Source organism: Engraulis encrasicolus, chromosome 4, assembly GCF_034702125.1.
Source record: "Engraulis encrasicolus isolate BLACKSEA-1 chromosome 4, IST_EnEncr_1.0, whole genome shotgun sequence".
Lineage (NCBI taxonomy): Eukaryota > Metazoa > Chordata > Actinopteri > Clupeiformes > Engraulidae > Engraulis > Engraulis encrasicolus.
This window is the reverse complement of record NC_085860.1, coordinates 3,130,001-3,152,500: the sequence shown is the minus strand read 5'-3', so window position 1 is coordinate 3,152,500 and position 22,500 is coordinate 3,130,001. Positions and strand designations below refer to the sequence as shown.

Here is a 22,500-nt window from a genome sequence, read left to right as displayed (position 1 = left end):
AATCTTATAGTGATAGTTTAGCCAACAATAACAAATAAGCTTGTGTTACTCTTGACTTCTCTTTTTCATACCTATATCTGTGTGTGTGTATGTGTGCGTGCATGTGTGTGTGTTTGTGTGCATGCTCTGTCTGTCTGTCTGTCTGTCTGTCTGTCTGTCTGTCTGTCTGTCTGTCTGTCTGTCTGTCTGTCTGTCTGTCTGTCTGTCTGTCTGTCTGTTGGTGTGTTCATGTGTTTCCACACAGAGCTTGGGGAGGGACCCTACACGCTCTGGAGCGGTGCGGCCAATGACTCTGACTGTGTGTTTGGGGCCAACGTGACCAGCGGGGAGGTGTTCCCCCTCCTCCGCACCAGCCTACACACACACCCTCAGCACACCGCCGTCTTCAACTTCATGATCACCAATGGACTGCACAAGGATCGAGCCTCACGTAAGTCCTCTGAATCTCTCTCTCTCTCTCTTTCTCTCTCTTTCTCTCTCTCTCTCTCTCTCTCTCTCTCTCTCTGTATCTCTCTTCATCTCTCTCTCTCTCGCTCTGAATCTCACTCGCTCTGTATCTCTCTCTCTCTCTCTCTCTCTCTCTCTCTCTCTCTCTCTCTCTCTCTCTCTCTCTCTCTCTCTCTCTCTCTCTCTCTCTCTCTCTCTCTCTCTCTCTCTCTCTGTATCTGTCTCTCTCTCTCTCTCTCTCGCATACCCCGCTATCTCAGCTAATGAAGTCAATAGAATGTCGATGTGTTCCAACAAGACTCGCAGGCGAGTAGGCGAGTACTGTACAAGCGATGCGATGTGGGCGGATCCCGAGTTGAAAATATTTTATCTTCGAGCGAGGCGAGTAAGTGAGTAACCAATTGGAATGCAGAGTTCGGTACTTCTCGCCTGTTCATTGGCAGTTAAAGCCGCGGGAACTTTCAGCGAACGTTCCATGAAAGAGTGGCGAGTAGGCGAGCAAGCGAAAAGCTAGCTTTGTGTGTGTACGCCGCTTTACTCTCTCTGTCTGTCTCTCTGTCTCTCTCTCTCTCTCTCTCTCTCTCTCTCATCCACAAACACTCACATAAAGACAGGCTTACACACACAAATCCACCTCCGCCTCTGTCATGGTCATCATTGGACTTCACAAGGCCTAGCGATACTGTGTATATATTTTGTGTGCGCGTATGTGTGTGTGTGTTTGTGTATGCGTTTCAAGGTCTCCCAATTGTCTCCTTGGAGTCGGCCGAGCGGCCCAACTACTTCCTGAGCGTGACGGAGGGCGGACGAGCGCTGCGATTGGAGCACTGGACTCCGGGGGCGGAGTTTGCGCTGCAGGCGTCGTTCCTGCACCACCAGGGCCTGTGGCTGCCCAGGAGGTCGTCCTTTGAGCTGCTGGCCCAGAAGGGAACCTTCCTCACCCTCACGCACACCGCAGCACGCCCGCAGAGTTACGACAACACCATGGCCTTCAAGAGCAGTAGCAGCTTCTCAATGGAGGGTAAAACCCACACGTACATAGATACGATAGAGAGAGAGAGAGAGAAAGAGAGAGAGAAAGAGAGAGAGAGAGAGAGAGAGAGAGGGTGAAAGAGAGAGAGAGAGAGGGTGAGAGAGAGAGAGAGAGAGAGAGAGAGAGAGAGAGAGAGAGAGAGAGAGAGAGAGAGGGTGAGAGAGAGTCTAAACGGATGCACAGCAGCAGGTTCTCAATGGAGGTTATAACACACACGTCTATACAGTAGACAGGCACTTTACTCAATGTGCAGAAATATGTACGGGTCTGTAATGTGTGAGCATTAGCACATGTCAGGGCGGTGCAACGACATTCAGTGCCGCTATTGCATGGATTTTGTTTATTTGTTTGATTTTAGTGGACTAAGAAGGATATTTATTGCTAGCCTGATTATCATCGACTTTCAAATCTCTTTGAGACTTGGTCTGACCAAGAGCATAACAATTAACATATCCCAAACAGCATGTTTGACCCGCCTGCCTTGGTTTGCTAATGGTTGTTTGCTTCCCGACAAAGTGGGGGGATTTCCCGATTTTTCGGGAGCTCAGAAAGTACTTGCATTGCTCTTGACCTGACTAGTAGCACCGCTGAAGGTATTGCGCCACCTGACGTCTGAGAAAAAGAAAAACGTCTTAGACCCATACACACAAATTCACTTGCACACACATACAGAATCGTACACTCACACAGGCATACACACATAATGCCACACATACACAAACTGTATATCCCTCTGGTTGTGTTAGAAACATGGTTACATTCATGGCGTTAACGGTCAAAATTGACCGCCTACACAAACATTTCCAAGGTGATTTAAATGTTATTCTGCTTTGTTTTAGTGATTTGTAGGCTTTTTTTCTTATCTTGCACCAATTCGTTTTATTAACCCTCTGGAGTCTAGGGCCTCTCAGAGGCTTTCAGGCAGTTTGGAACACCTTTTCTTTTTTTCAACTAACTGTAAACATCTATACTAATGTGGCACATATGCTTGTATTCTGAAAAGCCTAACAAAAAAGAATATGAGAGTAAAGTGAATGTAATATAACTGTATATAACTTTGGAAGATGTTAAATAATGGTCCGGTCATTTTTGACCGAAACACCATGAATGGAACAAGTTGGTGTATCTTCCACAATTCTTTAGGAATTTCATTATATTTCATTTTGACCATTTGAATAGGTTAGCTGGAGGATATCATGAAGTGTTATTTGTGTATGATGAAAAATATAGAAGTTATTTAAGAATGAAGTTTCAAAACGGTCATTTTTGACCGTAACGCAACCAGAGGGATATACCTGTACACAATGCTCATACTGTACTGTGCACAGTGCACACACACATGCCCGCACGCACACATGCACACACACGCGTGCGCACATGCACACACGCGCGCATACTGTCTCCTTGTCTACTGTATCATTTGGGGATGCTTGCTGGTATATCATTACTGCTGAATATTTTTGTCCACCTCTTTCTATAGAGACCAATAGATGCATTTAAACACTTTTATACATGGGCATTTGTAACACTTCATCACTTTGATACATGGACATTGTTAATTATTTTACTACGTAGTATACATCAACCTGCCCCTGAGACTTTAGATGCAAATTAGCCACTGACTATAATCTGTCACATTTACATGCAAATGTTAGTAATATGTGTGCAGTGTGTGTTCTTGTTAAAATAAATAAATAACTAAATAAATAATGTGAAAAATGAAATACACTACATACACACAAACATGTGCAGACAAAAGCACACACAATGGCCACACATCCACACACTTGCCTGCACAGCCACACGTATGCCTGAAAGCACATGGCTGTATAATATGAAATCATTATCCACCATGTAATTTACAATGTGTGTGTGTGTGTGTGTGTGTGTGTGTGTGTGTGTGTGTGTGTGTGTGTGTGTGTGTGTGTGTGTGTGTGTGTGTGTGTGTGTGTGTGTGTGCGTGCGTGCGTGCGTGCGCGTGCGTGCGTGTGTGTGTGTTTCCAGAGAGCAGCCTGGTGATTCCGTACCGGTTGATGTGTGAGTGGAAGTACCAGCCCTGCTCCAGCCCGTGTGTCAAGACATGTGGGGACCCTGACGCCACACGCTGCCTCTTCCTGCCCCCGTAAGAAACACACACACACACACACTCATCACGCACTCAGACACACACACACACACACACACACACTCACACACATATACACACACTCAGAAAGACAGACAGACACACACACACGCGCACGCACACACACACACACACACACACACACACACACACACACACACACACACACACACACACACACACACACACGCACACACGCACACAAACACACACACCCATCACATGATGCTACAGTACACACACACACACACACACACACACACACACACACACACACACACACACACACACACACACACACACACACACACACACACACACACACACACACAGCCCCAAAGCTGTAGGCCATACCATACACCCCTCAACCGCACACATTGTGTACACTGATCCTGAAGCACCACATTCACACACACCACCTGTGGAGTAAACACCATTATTACACACACCCTGTCTTGATATACTGTACCTTACACCCACCTTTGACTCACATATAGCCTACACGTCACAGTACACACACCCCCAATACACACACTATTTACTTAACACACTAGGGTCACACACCAGTGTCCTTTGGGTCTCACATTGCATGTGTCATCTGCGTGTTTGCGAGTGTTTGCATCACCTCTGACGTGTTTCTGTGAGTCCAGCCTTGCGTGTCTATTTCCCTGCAGCACAGACATGTCATGCCATGCCATCTCATCCCATGTGTGTGTCACAGCCAGGGGCGGATCTAGCCATTTTGGGGCCCTAGGCGAAATATAAACATGGGGCCCTCATGATACCGTCATGATACAGTATAGGCATAAAATTCTGTGTTTTGGTGCTGTTTTAGTGTTTCAGTAGTCTCAGATACAGTATATTTTTGATTACGTAAGTGACAAATTAAGACCCAGCCTATTTTTGTGTGTTTTTACCACTGCTGGTGTCAGAGTTGGAGCCCCTTTGGAGGACAGATTTCGGTCTGGGCCCTAGGCAATTGCCTAGCTTTTCTTAACGGAATGTCCGCCTCTGGTCACAGCACTCACACATACACACACAGATACGTACAGACACAGACGTCATCTCATGTCATCTCATCCCATCCCATCCCATGTGTGTGTTTCCATGGTAGTGTGGAGGGCTGCTTTCCACGCTGTCCCAAGAACATGGTGCTGGATGAGGCCACCAGGCGCTGTGTCTACATGGAGGACTGTGAGTCATCACCATCATCCTCACCACTGTCATCATTGTCACCTCCATCATTGTTCTCATCCACGTTCCATTATCACTATCCAATATCGGGTCTAAATAAGGGTGGACCTAAGTCACACCCTTTTTCTTCCAGTCCATGGGGCCTTAACTCGCAAAGAAATTGAATGGTAGTGAACAGGGCGAGTCAAGCTAAATCCTGATTCCGTTTCGGCAGGAAAGAAACATCATTTCAGTTTTTGTGCGAGACTAGGAAATAAACTACAACGTGCACCTCACGTATTCGATGTGAACTGAGGCTGAAGGCATGCAGCCAGCCCTACCGCTGCCCCACGGACAAAGTGGCTGCACGCCAGACATGCGACTTCTCTTTTGTAGTCCAAATAATTACATATTTTTTGCACGCACACAACTCACTGTATCACTTTCCAAGTGAAGTGGACAACCACACCATGGATGGTACATTCATTAATTCTGAGGTACAGCATGTGTCTGATATAGGGGGAAAGGCGAGGCGGGTCAGAAAATAGGTCTGATCAGTACATTTGAGCCAAGTCACATTTTTTGACTTCACAGGCCCAATGAGTTGACCGGAAGTAGTAGAGACTTAGGTACTCCGTTTGCCTCACATGATGACCACACCCATGGATGGTACATTTACCCCCGGGGTAGCTTGGCCACATCAGGACAGACATTAGATCAATTTACCACCATAACATGGTCAGACCAAGGTCACTTCAGCAAACTCTCTGTTAGAACTGGATCAGTGTGAAACATAACTGCTGTGTGAGTGGAATTGGCTTGTTGACTGTATGAAGTCCCCCCTGTCACTCCTCTCTTTCTGTGTGTGTGTGTGTGTGTGTGTGTGTGTTTTTAAGGTACCTCTTTGCCCTCTACTCCTACACCCTACATGTTTGTGACAAGGTCTAACCGCACCACTGCTGCCCCCACCACCTCAACCACCACAACCACCACCCGCCCTCCATCCACCACCAGGAGGCCGACCACCACCACTCCCCCAGAAACAGGCACTACGCCCAGGGCAGAGCCCGTGACCTCAGCCCGCACCTCCACTTCTACTCCACCAACCACCAGTCCACCGCCAGACACACCCACCACCACTCCAATCGCCACCACCCAAATCACCACCACCCACACCACCACACTACCACCTACCACCAGCCTCGGCACCTCTGCTGAAACCACAACCACACCACTGCCCACGACAATTGCACCTTTCACTACCACGGAGACACCAACTACACCTGCCATCACCACAGTGCAGACCACCACACAGGAGCCTACCACTACTACTGTTCCCACGACAACCACGGAGAGCACCACGGAAGCGGTGGAGACCACCACCACTGAGGTGACTACTGTTCCGACAAAGCACCGTTGCACTTTGATGAAGGACAACATGTCCGAAACGTTGTCCTAATAAACTCACATTTAAGAGGGTTTACCCATGTGCTGTAGTCTAGCTAGCTTCAGTTATTCTGAGCCCAGATGCCGCATTTGTCAAGTTCAAAAAGAGCAGGGGCTTAACCCAGAGCTATGAAATGCCTTTCTATGCTAGACAACCAGACAACTACTCCTCTGATTAAGCTACGTACTATCTAGGCCAGTGACAGAACTAATGCATGTTTGCCTTGAACCCACAAGTTCCAACAAGCCATTGGAAATGCTTGAATTAAATTGGCTTCCATTTCTAGGGGGCTTTCAATTTGAAGAGATATCGTTTCAGGAACTATTGCGATATGGGTTTTGTTCAGACTGTATTTGTTCAGACTGCAAGTGTGCAGCCCTTTATGATTTCTTTTCAGGCCACTGTTCCAACCACTGTGCCCTCGCCTACCCAGCCAACCACGGAGCCAGTGACCACTCCCACCTCCACGCCTCCTCCAATCACCACCATGCCTGTTACCACGGAAACGACAGTTTCTCCGTTTCTACTTCCCATGGGACCTTGTACAGTAAGAAAACACACACACACACACACACACACACACACACACACACACACACACACACACACACACACACACACACACACACACACACACACACACACGCGCACACACACACACACAAACACACACAGTCTCTCTGTCTCTGTCTCTGTCTCTGTATCTCTCTCTCTCTCTCTCTCTCTCTCTCTCTCTCTCTCTCTCTCTCTCTCTCTCTCTCTCTCTCTCTCTCTCTCCCTCTCTGTGAGAGTCTATCTGAGAACACAGCTTGGTCAAAAGTAAATTCTCAAGTCATACAGGTAGGACACTAAATCCTGGATTTTATGTTAAGTCTAGTTAGAATTAGGAAGACAATTCCAGGCCAGGACACTTTGAAAGGTCACAACATTATCAAAAAAGGACTTGAAACAATGTATGAGCCCACGATAGAAAAAACTGTTCTCCTTTTTCACACACCAAGTGCCTTGACATTTACAACTTGTTTCACAATAAATGCGTCACTTCACACTTACTTCCACTACCTGGTTTTCACGTTTCATATTTTGTTACTGGTCACATATATTATGACATGTAGTCTATTTTCATTACATGTTGGTGTAGTGGGGGTGAGATTGTGTTTTTATGAATTTTTAGAAAAAAAGCTCATTTGTCTGTACATTTTGACCCTCTTATCTACAGTCTCCAGTGTGTGTGTGTGTGTGTGTGTGTGTGTGTGTGTGTGTGTGTGTGTGTGTGTGTGTGTGTGTGTGTGTGTGTGTGTGTGTGTGTGTGTGTGTGTGTGTGTGTGTGTGTGTGTGTGTGTGCGTGCTTGAAAGAGAGGTGTTTTTAAAGTCCTGCTGCCGGGTAGCATAATTGAGCAGAAGCTGAAAGGGAAATGGTGTGTGTAGTAGATGCTCTGTATCTACACATACATAAAAACACACAAACACGCTGGCTTTTGTATTTGCTTGTGTATGTATTTTGTCCCTCTGCAGCCACCGTTCTCCGTGCGTGTGGACGAGTGTAGTGAGTACATCTGCTTCAATGGGCAGCTGATGCTCCATAACGCCTCCCAGCACTGCAGGAACAACGTCAGCCAGCCCTACTGCAACCTGCTGGGCACGCCCATCAAGATCAACACAGACCCCTGCTGCCCGCAGTGGAGGTGCCCATGTAAGATAAGGACGCACGCACGCCCCGCACACACACACGCACACACACACACACGCACACGCCACGCACGCACGCCCATCAAGACCAACACAGACCCCTGCTGTCAACAGTGGAGGTGCCCATGTAAGATATGGACGCACGCAAGCACGCCCTGCACGCACACACGCATCCACACACACACGCCACGTACGCACACCCATCAAGTCTAACACAGACCCCTGCTGCACACCCCGCACGCATGCCCTGCACGCACACACGCATCCACACACCCACGCCACGTACGCACACCCATCAAGACCAACACAGACCCCTGCTGCCCGCAGTATAGACGCACGCACGCATCCACACACCCACACATACACACACGCACGCACACACACACACACACACACACACACACACACACACACACACACACACACACACATACATGCACGCACGCCCATCAAGACCAACACAGACCCCTGCTGGTCACGGTATAGACGCATGCAAGCACCCACACGTCCACACACCCACGCCACGCACGCACGAACGCATCTACACACCCACGCCACACATGCACAACCATCAAGACCTACACAGACCCTTCCTGCCTGCAGTGGAGCTGCCCATATAAGACTAGAGCAGACACACACACACACACACACACACACACACACACACACACACACACACACACACACACACACACACACACACACACACACACACACACACACACATACTCAAAATGGACTCACAGGGACAATAGAGCTGCTACGTAAATAGCATTCATGTTCACACATTCACATTGACCTGTGCAAACATGTATCATGTTATTTGTCCTGTCTTATTACGTCATGTCATATCATGTCAATCTCAAATTGTCATCTTGATGGCATGACATTATCATATCAAACAATGTCAACATCACATCATGTATTACTATGTCAAAATGTACATCGCCACATCACAATAAAGTACAGCACAGTCCTCCAAGCAATTCAGTCAGCGTAACATTGACCTCAACATGGTGTCAACGCTGTGTCAATGTCATGTCAAACCTCATATTGTCATGCCAACATCATGTCATGTACTGTACTTGGGAAGACATGCTCTTTATTTGTGCATAAGTCTCTCTCTCTCTCTCTCTCTCTCTCTCTCTCTCTCTCTCTCTCTCTCTCTCTCTCTCTCTGTCACTCTCTCTCTCTCTCTCTCTCTCTCTCTCTCTCTCTCTCTCTCTCTCTGTCTCTCTCTCTCTCTCTCTCTCTCTCTCTCTCTCTCTCTCTTTCTCTCTCTATCTGTCACACTCTCTCTCTCTCTCTCTCTCTCTCTTTCACAGGTCGCTGCTCTATAATCTCTGATCTCCGTGTCATCACGTTTGATGGCAATAATGTGGCCATGTACGATAATGGGTCCTACATCCTGGTCCATCTGCCCCGAGAGAAGATAGTGGGTCACATTGAGAAATGTCCGACCAGCGTGGTACGCTACACACACTCACATGACATGCATCACACATACCCAACACTCACTCTATTTCATCTGTCTGACACATGTATCTCTGTCACTATGAATACCAATGAACTCTTCATGACTTTGAATAATAAAACGCCATCAAAAATGACTGACACTCGGATGCACATGGCTGAGCGAAAAACTGTTTTCCCCTGCACAATACACAAACATAAATATTAAATGGTATTAGGAAAGGCTAATTTTAGCAGCAATTGCATTAGTGATTAATGGTTTTTTTTCCCTGTGCTTCCAGAGTGTGAACTACATCAGGCGACCGGTAAGACAACAAGATTCCCATTATACACACTCCTAACAGAGAGAATTTAAAAAGACAAGTGGAATGTAAAAAAATCTTTTCTATGTGTCTCGTGGAGTTCACAGAGAGAGATAGAGAGATAGGGTCTTGAAAAGGTGAACAGTCTTCTTGACTGACAGTCTACTTCTTTGTTTGTCTTGTCACACACACACACCCCACCTCTCCTCTCAGTCTCCCACGGGCGGTACGTCCGGCCTGTGTTTTAAGAAGCTCAACATCACCACTCACTCCTACAGGATCATGATCAACCGACTGGATAGAAAGGTGCGCAAACTCCCACTAGACTATCAAATCTTAATGCACTTCTCTTGTACAACCACACACACACACACACACACGCACACGCACACGCACACGCACACACTCATCCTGTCCATCGTGTTAACAGAAATCCTGTACACAGAAAGAAAACAGAAAAGTAACTGACAGTGCGTGTGTGTGTGTGTGTGTGTGTGTGTGTGTGTGTGTGTGTGTGTGTGTGTGTGTGTGTGTGCGTGCGCGCACATTGGCGTGTGTATGTGTGTGAGTGTATATATATGTGTGTGTGTATTTGTGTGTGTGTGTGTGTGTGTGTGTGTGTGTGTGTGTGTGTGTGTGTGTGTGTGTGTGTGTGTGCGCGCGCGCTCGCCTGTGCACATACTACAACTCAACCAAGGTGTCGGTGAACCAGAGGACAGCCAGGCTGCCCTTCAGCAGACACAGTCTGCACATCGACGACACGGGCACCATGTACGTCATCCAGACACCAGGGGGCGTCAGCATTCAGTGGTACCACAGCACCGGCATCATGGTGCTGCAGTACACCGCCCCACTCAACACCACCACGGCCACACGAGGCCTCTGTGGTGAGTGGACAAGTGTGTGTGTGTGTGTGTGTGTGTGTGTGTGTGTGTGTGTGTGTGTGTGTGTGTGCAAGCGTGGGCATAGTAATTTTAGTCGTTAAGTTTAATGAAAACGTATCCGTGTATTCATTTGTGCATGCTCACAGTGGCCCTCATTTATCAAACTTGCGTAGAAACCATTGCATGAATGAGCGCAGATCTCGTCGTACGACGAAGCTCACGTGAGATTTACTAAACATGTGTACCTCTCCAATCCCATCGTAAGAGCGAGCGGCTGTTGATAAATCCAGCGTCTGAAAACCATCGTAATTAGAATAATCACACCTTCTCTAAAACGGCGGGAAGGAGATCACACCCCTGAGTTTGTGACATGGAGAGATGCAAACCGGCTAAAACATCCACGTTTCTGGTTGATTGACATCTTGAAATTAGGTTTTACGCGAGGTATAGACAACAAAATAACACGTGGAATTAATCAACAGCTGTAGTCAACAGTGTTTCTCAATATGTAAGGGGTAGAGATTGATTTCCAAATACTTGATTGACTACAGTAGACATAATGAAGATATTTTTTATATCTAGGCCTATATTATTATATTATATCATGTTTTTTTATATGATGATAAACATTTTTGTAAACAAGGTCGAGAAAGGGTTCCTACGTGATACTGGCAAACAAACAGTGCCCAAGCTATTTGTTGTGGAAGGAGAGTTTTACATGTCCATTTCACTGTCCTCTCGCGCTCACGTGCGCCCTGCTTCTCTCCTGCGCTCCAGTCGTTCGAGGGGAATAGCCCTTTTGCCACCTAAATGGACGACTATAAAGTGTTATCAGACACACACGTGTCAGCTGTGTATTCGGATAGTCGTGCGTAATGGCGAAACTCGGGAAATTATTACCGTATGTATTGATTGTGCCTGAACTCCCAGCTGTTAAAAAGAAGGGACGTCGATCCATTGATTCCACGACTGAAGGCACATTCCAATACGCGGCTGTATATTGCACAATTATTCACACATCACAAATTAGAAGTCTCTTGCAGTTGTTGACCTATGCCAAATTAACGCAGCGCTCCCAGGAAGGGTGCACCAATTCAAACAGGTAGCCTAGAAGTTGGCTTATAGCCAAAATATACAATGTAAAAACATTTTGTAAATACCAGTATGTAGGTCACATATTTATGATAATGAGTTGTTGCGCTACAACTGCTGCTCAAGTTGGTGATCATAGTCATCTCAAGCCCAACTTGAAAACGGCGTACACCGTCTGAGAGCAGTCGGAGGATTTCATCTTTCCTGCACTTACGATGAGATTTAATAAATGCCAACTGGTCGTAGAAAAAGAACGTACGTAGGACGTAGGTGCGATTCTCGTCGTACGCTGCTTTGATAAATGAGGGCCAGTATGTGTATGTATGCGTGGACCAGGGCTTGACATGAATCATTTTGCTCACCGTCCATGTAGTGGTTTCCAGAGTCACTAGCCATTCAGCCTATCTACTAGCCTCAGTTTTGTTGTCAGTAGTTTATAGACATATTTTCTTACCATGATACATCTAAGTTATGAAAATGAAGTGACTCAGTGCTATGAAAATAGTGTGTTAAATGAAACTACCTACAGTATACTCTATCAGACAAATAGAATCTGAATCTGAATGATTGTGAACCTAAATAGAACACAAGGTGCAACAACAGTCAGGATATACTGAGATCTGTCATACCCAAGGATAAGTTACCTGCCAAGGTGGCTAGCGAGACTAAAATCTTTACTAGCCACGGCCAAGTTTTACCCATTTTTGGACGGTCGGCAGGTGGCAATGTCTATCCCTGGCATGAACGTTAGTATGTATACTATTCATACTGAATGTGCAGGGCTTTTTCTAGGAATTTTTGGCATGAGGGAGCATCATGGCAGATTGCGGGGGGTGAAGGGGGGAATTTACTAGGGGCGGTCAAAAAAGTAATTTATATATAAAAAAAAAAGAAGTAAACTTATGAGGGTGCACCCGCGGAGGTATGAGGGTGGAGCGCCCCTATTTCCCCATTCAGAAAAAGCCCTGATGTGTGTGTGTGTGTGTGTGCAGGCTGCTGTGACGGTAACCCGGCTGACGACCTGCGTCTGCCTAACGGCACGGTGGTGCGCGAGGTGGAGGACATCCCCACCTTCCTGCAGAGCTGGATGGTGGCCACCTCGGACGAGACCGACTACTTCCGCCGCGTAGGAGACAACTGCACCACCGGCAACTGCTCCAAGTGCTTCACCATGCTCCAGCAGAGGCCCTTCCCACAGTGTCACCATAAGGTAGTGGAGGCACACACACACACACACACACACACACACACACACACACACACACACACACACACACACACACACACACACACACACACACACACACACACACACACACACACACACACACCTGCTGCTTCAAGTGCTTCACCATGCTCCAGCAGAGGCCCTTCTCACAATGTCACCATAAGGTAGTGGAGGCACACACGCGTGCACACACACACACACACACACACACACACACACACACACACACACACACACACACACACACACACACACACACACACACACACACAGACACACACACACACACACACACACACACACACACACACACTCAAGCACTTATGCATGTATACACGCACGCACACACACACACACACACACACACACACACACACACACACACACACACACACACACACACACACACACACACACACACACACACACACACACACACACACACACACACACACACACACCTGCTACTCCAAGTGCTTCGCCATGCAGCAACAAATACCGTTCTCACATTACAGGACCATCATAAGATAGTGGACACACACACACATCTCCAAGCGCTTTACGTAAGTTGCTTCACATCATAAAGTAATGGAGACACGCATGCACACACGCACACACAACTGCTCCAAGTGCTTCACCATGCCCCAGCAGACCCTTACTAGAGTTTAGAGTGCACACACATCCAAATAAAAATCTGCTGGATTAAGTGTCATCATAAAAGAAAGAAAAAGATTGACACACTGTTGCTGCTCCTGATTTATTATACCTGAGGTATAAGTGTATATCATCATACAGACACACACACACACACACACACACACACACACACACACACACACACACACACACACACACACACACACACACACACACACACACACACACACACACACACACACACACACACATATACACACAACCACACACACACACACACACGCACACAAACAAAGATTTCGCAATGCCTTCTACACACATATTCGATCTTTGTTTACACACACATTCAATCTTGTTTTCAAACCTAATATTCACTGCTACGTAAGGGATAGCGGCCAGCAAGGTGACCCATTCTGAGGAAATAATGGCGAGTGGAAGGCAAAGGACTTGTGGTGCGGCGTGAAATAGTTTATTTCCGTTCTTATTTCATCGGACTCGATCACCTTGAACGCCATTAACCTCCTTCTCTCCAGTTTGAAACGAGAAAAACAGAAAAAAAAGATTTTGATTCATGAAGCTCAGATAATGTTATGCATGCATTACTGACATTGGTAGTTGATTTGCTACTTTATACCATCTGTTAGGGTAAAAGTAGTGTCCCCTTGCAATTCAGTTTAGGACGTTTCCTGTAACACTCTGTCTCCTCCAATATAATAAAGTCTCTGTTCTTGTGAAAGTATAGTGGCCATAGGGTAAGTGTGTATGGGAGTCGGGTATGTTGCATAACATGTTTACGGAAGCGTTTTCATACATACATTTCACACACAGTTAGAGTCATAGGTAAGCGGTTAGGGCGTCAGACTTGTAGCGCAAAGATTGCCGATTGAAGATTGTTCGACTCCCGAGCCGTCAGGTTGGTATGGGGAGTAATTAACTAGTGCTCTCCACCATCCTCCTCCATGACTGAGATACCCTGAGCACGGTACTGTTCTGCCACACTGCTCCCTTGGGGCGCCATTGGGGCATGCCCCCTTGTACGGGTGAGGCATAAATGCAATTTTGTTGTGTACTTGTGTGCTGTGGAGTGCTGTGTGACAATGACAATGGGAGTTGGAATTTCTCAGGTGGGCTTTCACTTTCACTTCAGTACTGTGTAGAACATCTTGTGGTGTGGAGATTTGCGTATTAGCGATGTATGTGTTCTGATCTCATGACATTTTTGCTTTTGTAAACGTTAAATGTTTGTGTGTGTGCGCGTGTGCGCGTGCGTGCGTGCGTGTGTGCCTGCGTGTGTGTGTTCCAGGTTTCTCCAGACCAGTTCTGTGATAAGATCTTCGCTGGTGATCTGCACTATAAGGACCATGAGTGTGACTTCCTTGCCGCGTACGTAGCCATCTGCTACACACACCAGATCTGCATCAACTGGAGGAAGAACAACTTTTGCCGTAAGCATTGGACTGTACACACACACACACACGCACGCACGCACGCACGCACGCACGCACGCACGCACGCACGCACGCACGCACGCACGCACGCACGCACGCACGCACACACACACACACACACACACACACACACACACACACACACACACTCACTCACTCACTCACTCACTCACTCACTCACTCACTCACTCACTCACTCACTCACTCACTCACTCATGCACACGCATACACACACACACCATCATCAGCCGACACTCGTATTCGAGTATGTCTGTCCTTCTTGGTCCTTATGGGTCTTCAGGTGGGCAAAGATACCAATCCTGGTGCCACACACTTTAGGGCAATTAGGGCATGTATGGACAGGGGTGGTTGTGGGATTTGGTGGAGCCTTATTGGCGGCGATGACCTTCCGGTTGCACTTTTGTTCTGCAGCACTGTGAAGGTCACTGTTAAATTGTGCAACCCTCTCTCGACCAGCTCGTCTCCAGGCTGGCCTATTCTTTGCAGTAGCCTCCCAGGTGTTAAGGGGTATATGGCACTTCCTGATCCCTGATGTTGCCCTTATCCTTGATGTTGCCCTGTATGCAATGGTGATTTGACATTTAGCCCTGAATCTGTTGATATTAAGAAGTTCATAATTCCTGTGCATAATTTCCACTCCCTGTGGCAGCGGATTCCCTGTAAGATGAAGGATGCCGGCAATGAAGGTGGAGAACAGTGATGGCGCAATAACACATTCCTGTTTAACTCCAGCGGGCAACGTCAAAGGGATCTGTTTCATCTCCAAAGCCGGTCAATACAGTGGCAGACATGTTGTCATGAAGCAACCACAGGACTCGTATTTATCAGGGCAGCCAATTTTTGACAGGAACTGCCATAGAGCTTGGCAGTTGATGAGGTTGCTGATGTCTATGACGGCCATGTCTATGATTGTGTTCCCGGCACTTTTCTTGCAGCTGATGTGCTACAAAGCTCATATCCATAGTGCCTCGGTTTGGACGGAAACCATTCTGTGATTCAGGAAGATTGCTTTCTGACTGTTGGCCTAGCTAGTCCATTTCCTACAGTCGAAAGGAGGGAGATGCAACACACACACAAAAAACACACACACACACTTTCTCTCTCTCTCTCTCTCTCTCTCTCTCTCTCTCTCTCTCTCTCTCTCTCTCTCTCTCTCTCTCTCTCTCTCTCTCAAAATAACCTTGCCACAGTTTTGTAGCAAAAAAAGCAATAAAAATGAAACTACTGCAACTTTTACAGAAATTGAAAAGAAGTCAGGAGGAGGGCTCTGGAAGTGACCCCAGGCAGGCATCATTATGCTGGTCTATAGTTTTGGCACCTTAGCCACCTGGCACCAGTGCCCCCAATTTCATGCTTTATATAGTATATGGTGTATGTGTTTCTTCTGTGTGTGTGTGTGTGTGTGTGTGTGTGTGTGTGTGTGTGTGTGTGTGTGTGTGTGTGTGTGTGTGTGTGTGTGTGTGTGTGTGTGTGTGCGTGTGTGTGTGTGTGTGTGTGTGTTTGTTTGTGTGTGCATTAGTGTGTGTGTGTGTATGTAAGTATGGTATGTCTGTCTGTGTGTGTCCGTGCATGCATGTCTTTACGTGTGCATGTGGCGATATGTGTGCAGTATGTTATCATGATCTACGTACATCTGTGTGTGTATGTGACAGCCCTGAAGTGCCCGGCGGGTAAGGAGTACCAGCCGTGCGTGAACACGTGTCAGACGCGCACCTGTCTGAACCGCGACTACTACGAGGAGAGCACCTGCTCCTCCATCCGCGAGGAGTGCGTCTGCAAGAGCGCCACCATCCTGCACCGGGCCGACTCCGCTTTCTGTGTCACCGAGGAGCGCTGCGGTAAGAGATGGTCTGTGTGTGTGTGTGTGTGTGCGTGTGTGTGTGTGTGTGTGTGTGTGTGTGTGTGTGTGTGTGTGTGTGTGTGTGTGTGTGTGTGTGCGTGTGTGTGTGTATTTGCATACTGTATGCAAATGTAACACTGTTCTACAGTTCACTGCACAGAGCTCGATTTCTGTGTCACCGAGGATCACTATAGTAAGCTTGTGCGCTTGTGTGTTTGCGTGCATGAGTGTGTATGCCTGTGTGTGTGTGTGTGTGTGTGTGTGTGTGTGTGTGTGTGTGTGTGTGTGTGTGTGTGTGTGTGTGTGTGTGTGTGTGTGTGTGTGTGTGTGTGTGTGTGTGTGTGTGTGTGTGTGTGTGTGCGCGCACGGGTGTGCTCGTGTGTCTGTTTGTGTGTCTGCAAGTGTCTGAGAGTAGCACTCTTCTCCACCATAATTTTCTGTGCCAGTGAATGTGTTTGTTTATGTCCATGTAAGAGGAAGGCTGCTCTACACTTAGCGACTTGAATAAGATGTTTATCCAGAAGGGGATAATGCTATGTTATTTACAGCCTTGCTACATAATATTATCCTGATCATAATTATGGTCTCATTTGAAAGGCGTTCGTTATCTGCATGAGCAAACACAACACTATATGATTGAGTTCAACCCCCGTGTGTGCACATGTGTTTATCTCTTGCTTTGTACATGTTTTGTGTGTATATGTGTTTACGTATCTCTTGCTTTGTACATGTTTTGTGTGTATATGTGTTTACGTATCTCTTGCTTTGCGCATGTTTTGTGTGTATAGCGCATATTTTGTGTGGGTCAGCATGTGCGGATAATCTGAGTGTGTGCGTATGTGTTTATTCACGTGGGTGCACCCCTTTAACGTTTTTGGTAAACATGATAGCAATGATGATGAGGAGGATAATTTACCTGTGTGTGTGTCTCTGTGTGTGTGCGTGCATGCGTCCGTTTGCCTGACTGTGAAGGTGTTTATATGTATGTGGATATATTTTTTTTAAACCATCAGTTTGGCCTCTTGTTTACACCTAAATAAAGTTTTAGATGTCTCATTAAAGTACGGTTTTAAAAATGTCCCTTTTTGTAAAATATCTGTTTTAAAATGTGTTGCAAAATGACTTAAAGGTACACTGTGCAGGAAAAAGGTACTGCAAGTATGCTGCTCATTGAAACTGGGCTGCCTATTGCCAAATTTGATCCAGTGGTGTAGTCTACGTAGAACGCGGGTATACGGAGTATACCCACTTCTAAATTTCAGGGATTTCAGTATACCCACTTAAAATGTATTGATCCATTGTTTTGAATAGCACAAATATATACAGTATACCCACTTCAAAAAATGCTCAAATATACAGTATACCCACCATAAAAAAGTAGACTACACCACTGATTTGTTCTTTTCATCAAAGTTTACTACAGTAAAATGTATTGTAACGTAAGTAACTAGCATTGTAACTACGTAGTATATATTACAGCTTTTCCTGTCTGTAATGCCGTACATTACTGCATTGCAGCATCAAGTAATGCACTACAGTAATTCATTACTTTTGTAACATGCTAATTCCCAACACTGTTCCTCAGCGTGTACGGATAACGATGGCGCTCCGCGTGCGGTGGGCGAGGAGTGGAACGGCTCCCTGCGCGGCTGCTGCATGTTCCGCTGCCTGGAGAACGGCAGCGTGGTGTCTGTGGAGCCGGAGTGCGAGGAGAGCCCAGCGCCCCTCTGTGAGAGGCTGGGGGAGGCCGTGGTGGACGTGCTGGAGGAGGGAGCATGCTGCCCCAAGAAGATCTGTGGTAATGCACATAGTAATGCACATATGCACATATACACACGCACACACACACACACACACACACACACACACACACACACACACACACACACACACACACACACACACACACACACACACACACGCACACACACGCACACACACACACACACACACACACACACACACACACACACACACACACACACACACACAGAAACTGTGAGAGGCTGGGAAGATCTGTGGTAATGCACATGATATACAGAGAGAGACACACACACACGCACACACACACAGGGAGAGAGAGAGCTTAAATATGTAATGTATGCCTAAGTATAATAATGTATGATATAAACGTGTGTGTGTGTGTGTGTGTGTGTGTGTGCGTGGCTGTGTGTGTGTGTGTGTGTGTGTGTGTGTGTGTGTGTGTGTGTGTGTGTGTGCGTGTGTGTTTGTCACCCAGAGTGCAATATGACTCAGTGTGTGGGTCATGTGCCCAGATGTGATCACGGCTACAAGCTGCAGGCCGGCTACAGTGACCTCTCCTGCTGCCCAGACTATCGCTGTGGTATGTTCACACTCACTTACTCACTCACTCACTCACTCACACACAGTACATAACATAATGCCGTAAAATGTACACATCGTGTGTGTGTGTGTGTGTGTGTGTGTGTGTGTGTGTGTGTGTGTGTGTGTGTGTGTGTGTGTGTGTGTGTGTGTGTGTGTGTGTGTGTGTGTGTGTGTGTGTGTTCCAGAGTGCGACCCTGAATTATGTCCCAGTGTTCCGACCCCTGAGTGTCGAGAGGATCAGTTCCTGGTGGAGGTGCGACAGGAGCGCAGCTGCTGCTACAGCTTCCTCTGCGGTACACGCATCCTTTTACATTATTATTACATTTCATTACACTTAGATGACGCTTTCATCCAAAGCAACTCACAGATATTATAGAGTATTGGTTACAGTCCTTGGAGCAATTAGGACTTAGGTGCCTAACTCAAGGGCACATCAGCCATGGTGTGAGATGGGGAATGAACCTGCAACCCTGTGCTCTACAATCCAACACACTAATCATTACACCACGTATGCCCCCGTTTTACTGGCATTACACCAGTGGTTCCCAAACTGGGGGTTGGGACCCCTAAGGGGCCGCGGAGGTACTGCAGGGGAGTCGCAGACAGAAGGAACTTTTCATAAAAAGGTTAACAGCACCGCAAATTCCATAAATAGGTTAGTAAAAGTATTAATTTCTATGACTAAGAAATGTATGTTTTTTTTTTAGAAATTGTGATTTAAAATGAAACAACATTAATGGACAAAAAGTATTTGGCGTTTTGAATGGGGAAGGGGTTGTAAAGATATTATTGAGTTCAAAAGGGGGTCCTGGCAGAAAAAGTTTGGAAACCACTGCATTACATACCTTCATACATTAGCTTAACTAGTAAAAACACAATAGCACTAACACCGTCTCAGAAACTAGTCAGGGACTTTTTAAATAGGAGACCAAGCACTTCAGAGCTCATCCATAGAAATACGCACTGTATGTGGGGAGAGTTGCCAGATGAGACTGATGTCCTGCCCAAAAATGACTCAAAACCTGCCTGGAAGCACTAAAACCCGCCCAATTTGAACTAAGTCCTATTGATCTGTTTGGGCATAAATCTGCAGAGAGACCCGCCCAAATGGCCTTTTTACCCGCAGATGTTCATCCCAAGCAGTCGATTGGGAGGTAAACTGCCAAATCTAGCAACGCTATATGTGGGTAGTTTGTAAGTGCAGTATGGTGAGTCTGCAAATATTCTGCCGGACAACAGTGAATCAGCTGAACTGAGCCGTTTTCCAACTTAACTGCTGTTTTTATTGACACATGTCAGGTGAACAGTGTCAAAATGACCTGTGAGAAAAGTGGCTTTATTTGCATTCAAAGCAGCACACATAATCACAACGTCATAATAACGAAGTTCAGTGTGGTTTTGTGGCTGCCAGTCATCAGAGAGTGCATTTACTTGCAAACTGTATTTCCCCACTCCTTTTGATAGGGCCTAGTCTTGTTAACCCGAATTGTGCCACAGAGTGGCATATAAAGACTTTGAAAGTGCTACATAAATAAAATGACTTTACAGGCTATCATTTTAGCACATGTACAATCTTACTGTCACATACTATATTGTACAACTATTATATGAACTGTGTACTATACTATGCGCTACTAAACTATTATAATCAAGTCCGCCGAAAAGGGGGGTCAGATCCCCCATGTCCAGAGAGAGGTGAGGCCTAGAATAGGGCCATTACTTTGTATGCTTTGAGAGGGCGGCCCTTTCAGATGATTTTGTCCCGGGACAAGGCCAAGCTGTCTGTGGCCCTGATTAGTACAAATATGGTAAATTTCACGGTGCATGTGTGTGTATCTGTTTTATTGTGTAGTCTGTGAGTCCTGCATTGACTCGGTCCCAACCTGTATGACCGGAGAGATTCTAGCTGTGGACATGAACACAACAAACCACTGCTGCCCTCAATACCAATGTGGTAAGTAGAGTACACCCAGCAGGGTTGCCAACCGGCCCTTGAAATACAGAATCATCCTGTATTTAGAAACAAAAGTACGGTTCCGCATTGAGCTGAAAGGGAACACAATTTTGTTAAAATGCAGTAAAATGCATCTAAGAAACACAACATTTTATGACTGAGGACCCCTAGACCCCCCGCGCAAATATGGTTTCCCTTATTTATTCCTCAGGGAGATGACAACTCTAACGTCCAGTGTGGCATTTATTTTTCCACTTGTAAGCCAATAAAGTCAGCGTGCAAACTCTCTAAATAGTAACATGCTTTCCGACGGCCCAACTGAATGACATAATGGTGCATCGAGTCAATGCTCCAGACTAAAAATAAGTTATGAATTATATGTTTGATATTATTAGTTCATTTATTTTATACCGTAAATGATGTGTACACAATGTGCTTCTTTACACATCTGATAAAAAAAACATAGATCTGTGCTAAAACAATACCTCCTTCTGTGTGTCCTTCTGTATCCAGTGTGTGACATAAGCGTGTGTCCTGAGCCCACCATAACCTGTGCACTGGGGACGTCTCTGGTCAGGAAGCCTATCAGGGGACACTGCTGCCCTGAATACCACTGTGGTATACTACACACACACACACACACACACACACACACACACACACACACACACACACACACACACACACACACACACACACACACACACACACACACACACACACACACACACACACACACACACACCACTTGCCACTTCCAGACTCACGCACACACAGGCAGACGAACACAAACACACACACACACACACACACACACACACACACACACACACACACACACACACACACACACACACACACACACACACACCACTTGCCACTTCCAGACTCACGCACACACAGGCAGACGAACACAAACAAATATTCAAGCTTCCAAAGTCATGCAAAGAATTTGCATTGTGAATACCTTTCAATCTATTGTGTGATGCGAATGATAAAGATAATAAACATGTCTACTGTAATGTCCCAACAGAATGCCAGTGTATGAATGCCTCACAGCCATTCTGTCCTGTGGTGAGTGTATTGCAGTATATTGTGTATTCTGTCCATACAGTACAATATGTATGAGTAAATGTCGTCATATGTACTATACAGCTCTTTCTCTGTTGAGCCTCTCAGATTGACCTGTCTCTCTAGTTGAGGGTTTTCGATGATTGCTGTAGCTGAGACGTTTCTCTAGCTGAGAGGTCTCATTAGTTGAAGTGCCTCTCTAGTCGTAGTCTCTCTTTCTGAAGTGTAATTAGGTAGTCTCTGTTTCTGAAGATACCCTTGAGTTGAGGG

At 46.3% G+C, this 22,500-nt stretch overlaps 1 protein-coding gene across 1 annotated transcript in view; it reads left to right on the top strand.

Annotated features, from left to right (window-relative positions):
* otogl (otogelin-like) overlaps positions 1-22,500 on the top strand; it is a 97,123-nt gene that overhangs the window by 59,563 nt on the left and 15,060 nt on the right. The window contains exons 32-51 of the mRNA XM_063196331.1: positions 245-430; positions 1,187-1,468; positions 3,485-3,602; positions 4,720-4,799; positions 5,675-6,168; positions 6,623-6,772; positions 7,741-7,918; positions 9,240-9,382; positions 9,669-9,692; positions 9,903-9,995; positions 10,387-10,576; positions 12,658-12,875; positions 14,854-14,995; positions 16,672-16,857; positions 18,445-18,657; positions 19,099-19,203; positions 19,391-19,498; positions 21,058-21,159; positions 21,673-21,777; positions 22,193-22,233. Coding sequence (XP_063052401.1) covers positions 245-430; positions 1,187-1,468; positions 3,485-3,602; positions 4,720-4,799; positions 5,675-6,168; positions 6,623-6,772; positions 7,741-7,918; positions 9,240-9,382; positions 9,669-9,692; positions 9,903-9,995; positions 10,387-10,576; positions 12,658-12,875; positions 14,854-14,995; positions 16,672-16,857; positions 18,445-18,657; positions 19,099-19,203; positions 19,391-19,498; positions 21,058-21,159; positions 21,673-21,777; positions 22,193-22,233 — 3,158 coding nt within the window. The remainder of the gene's footprint in view (positions 1-244; positions 431-1,186; positions 1,469-3,484; positions 3,603-4,719; positions 4,800-5,674; positions 6,169-6,622; positions 6,773-7,740; positions 7,919-9,239; positions 9,383-9,668; positions 9,693-9,902; positions 9,996-10,386; positions 10,577-12,657; positions 12,876-14,853; positions 14,996-16,671; positions 16,858-18,444; positions 18,658-19,098; positions 19,204-19,390; positions 19,499-21,057; positions 21,160-21,672; positions 21,778-22,192; positions 22,234-22,500) is intronic.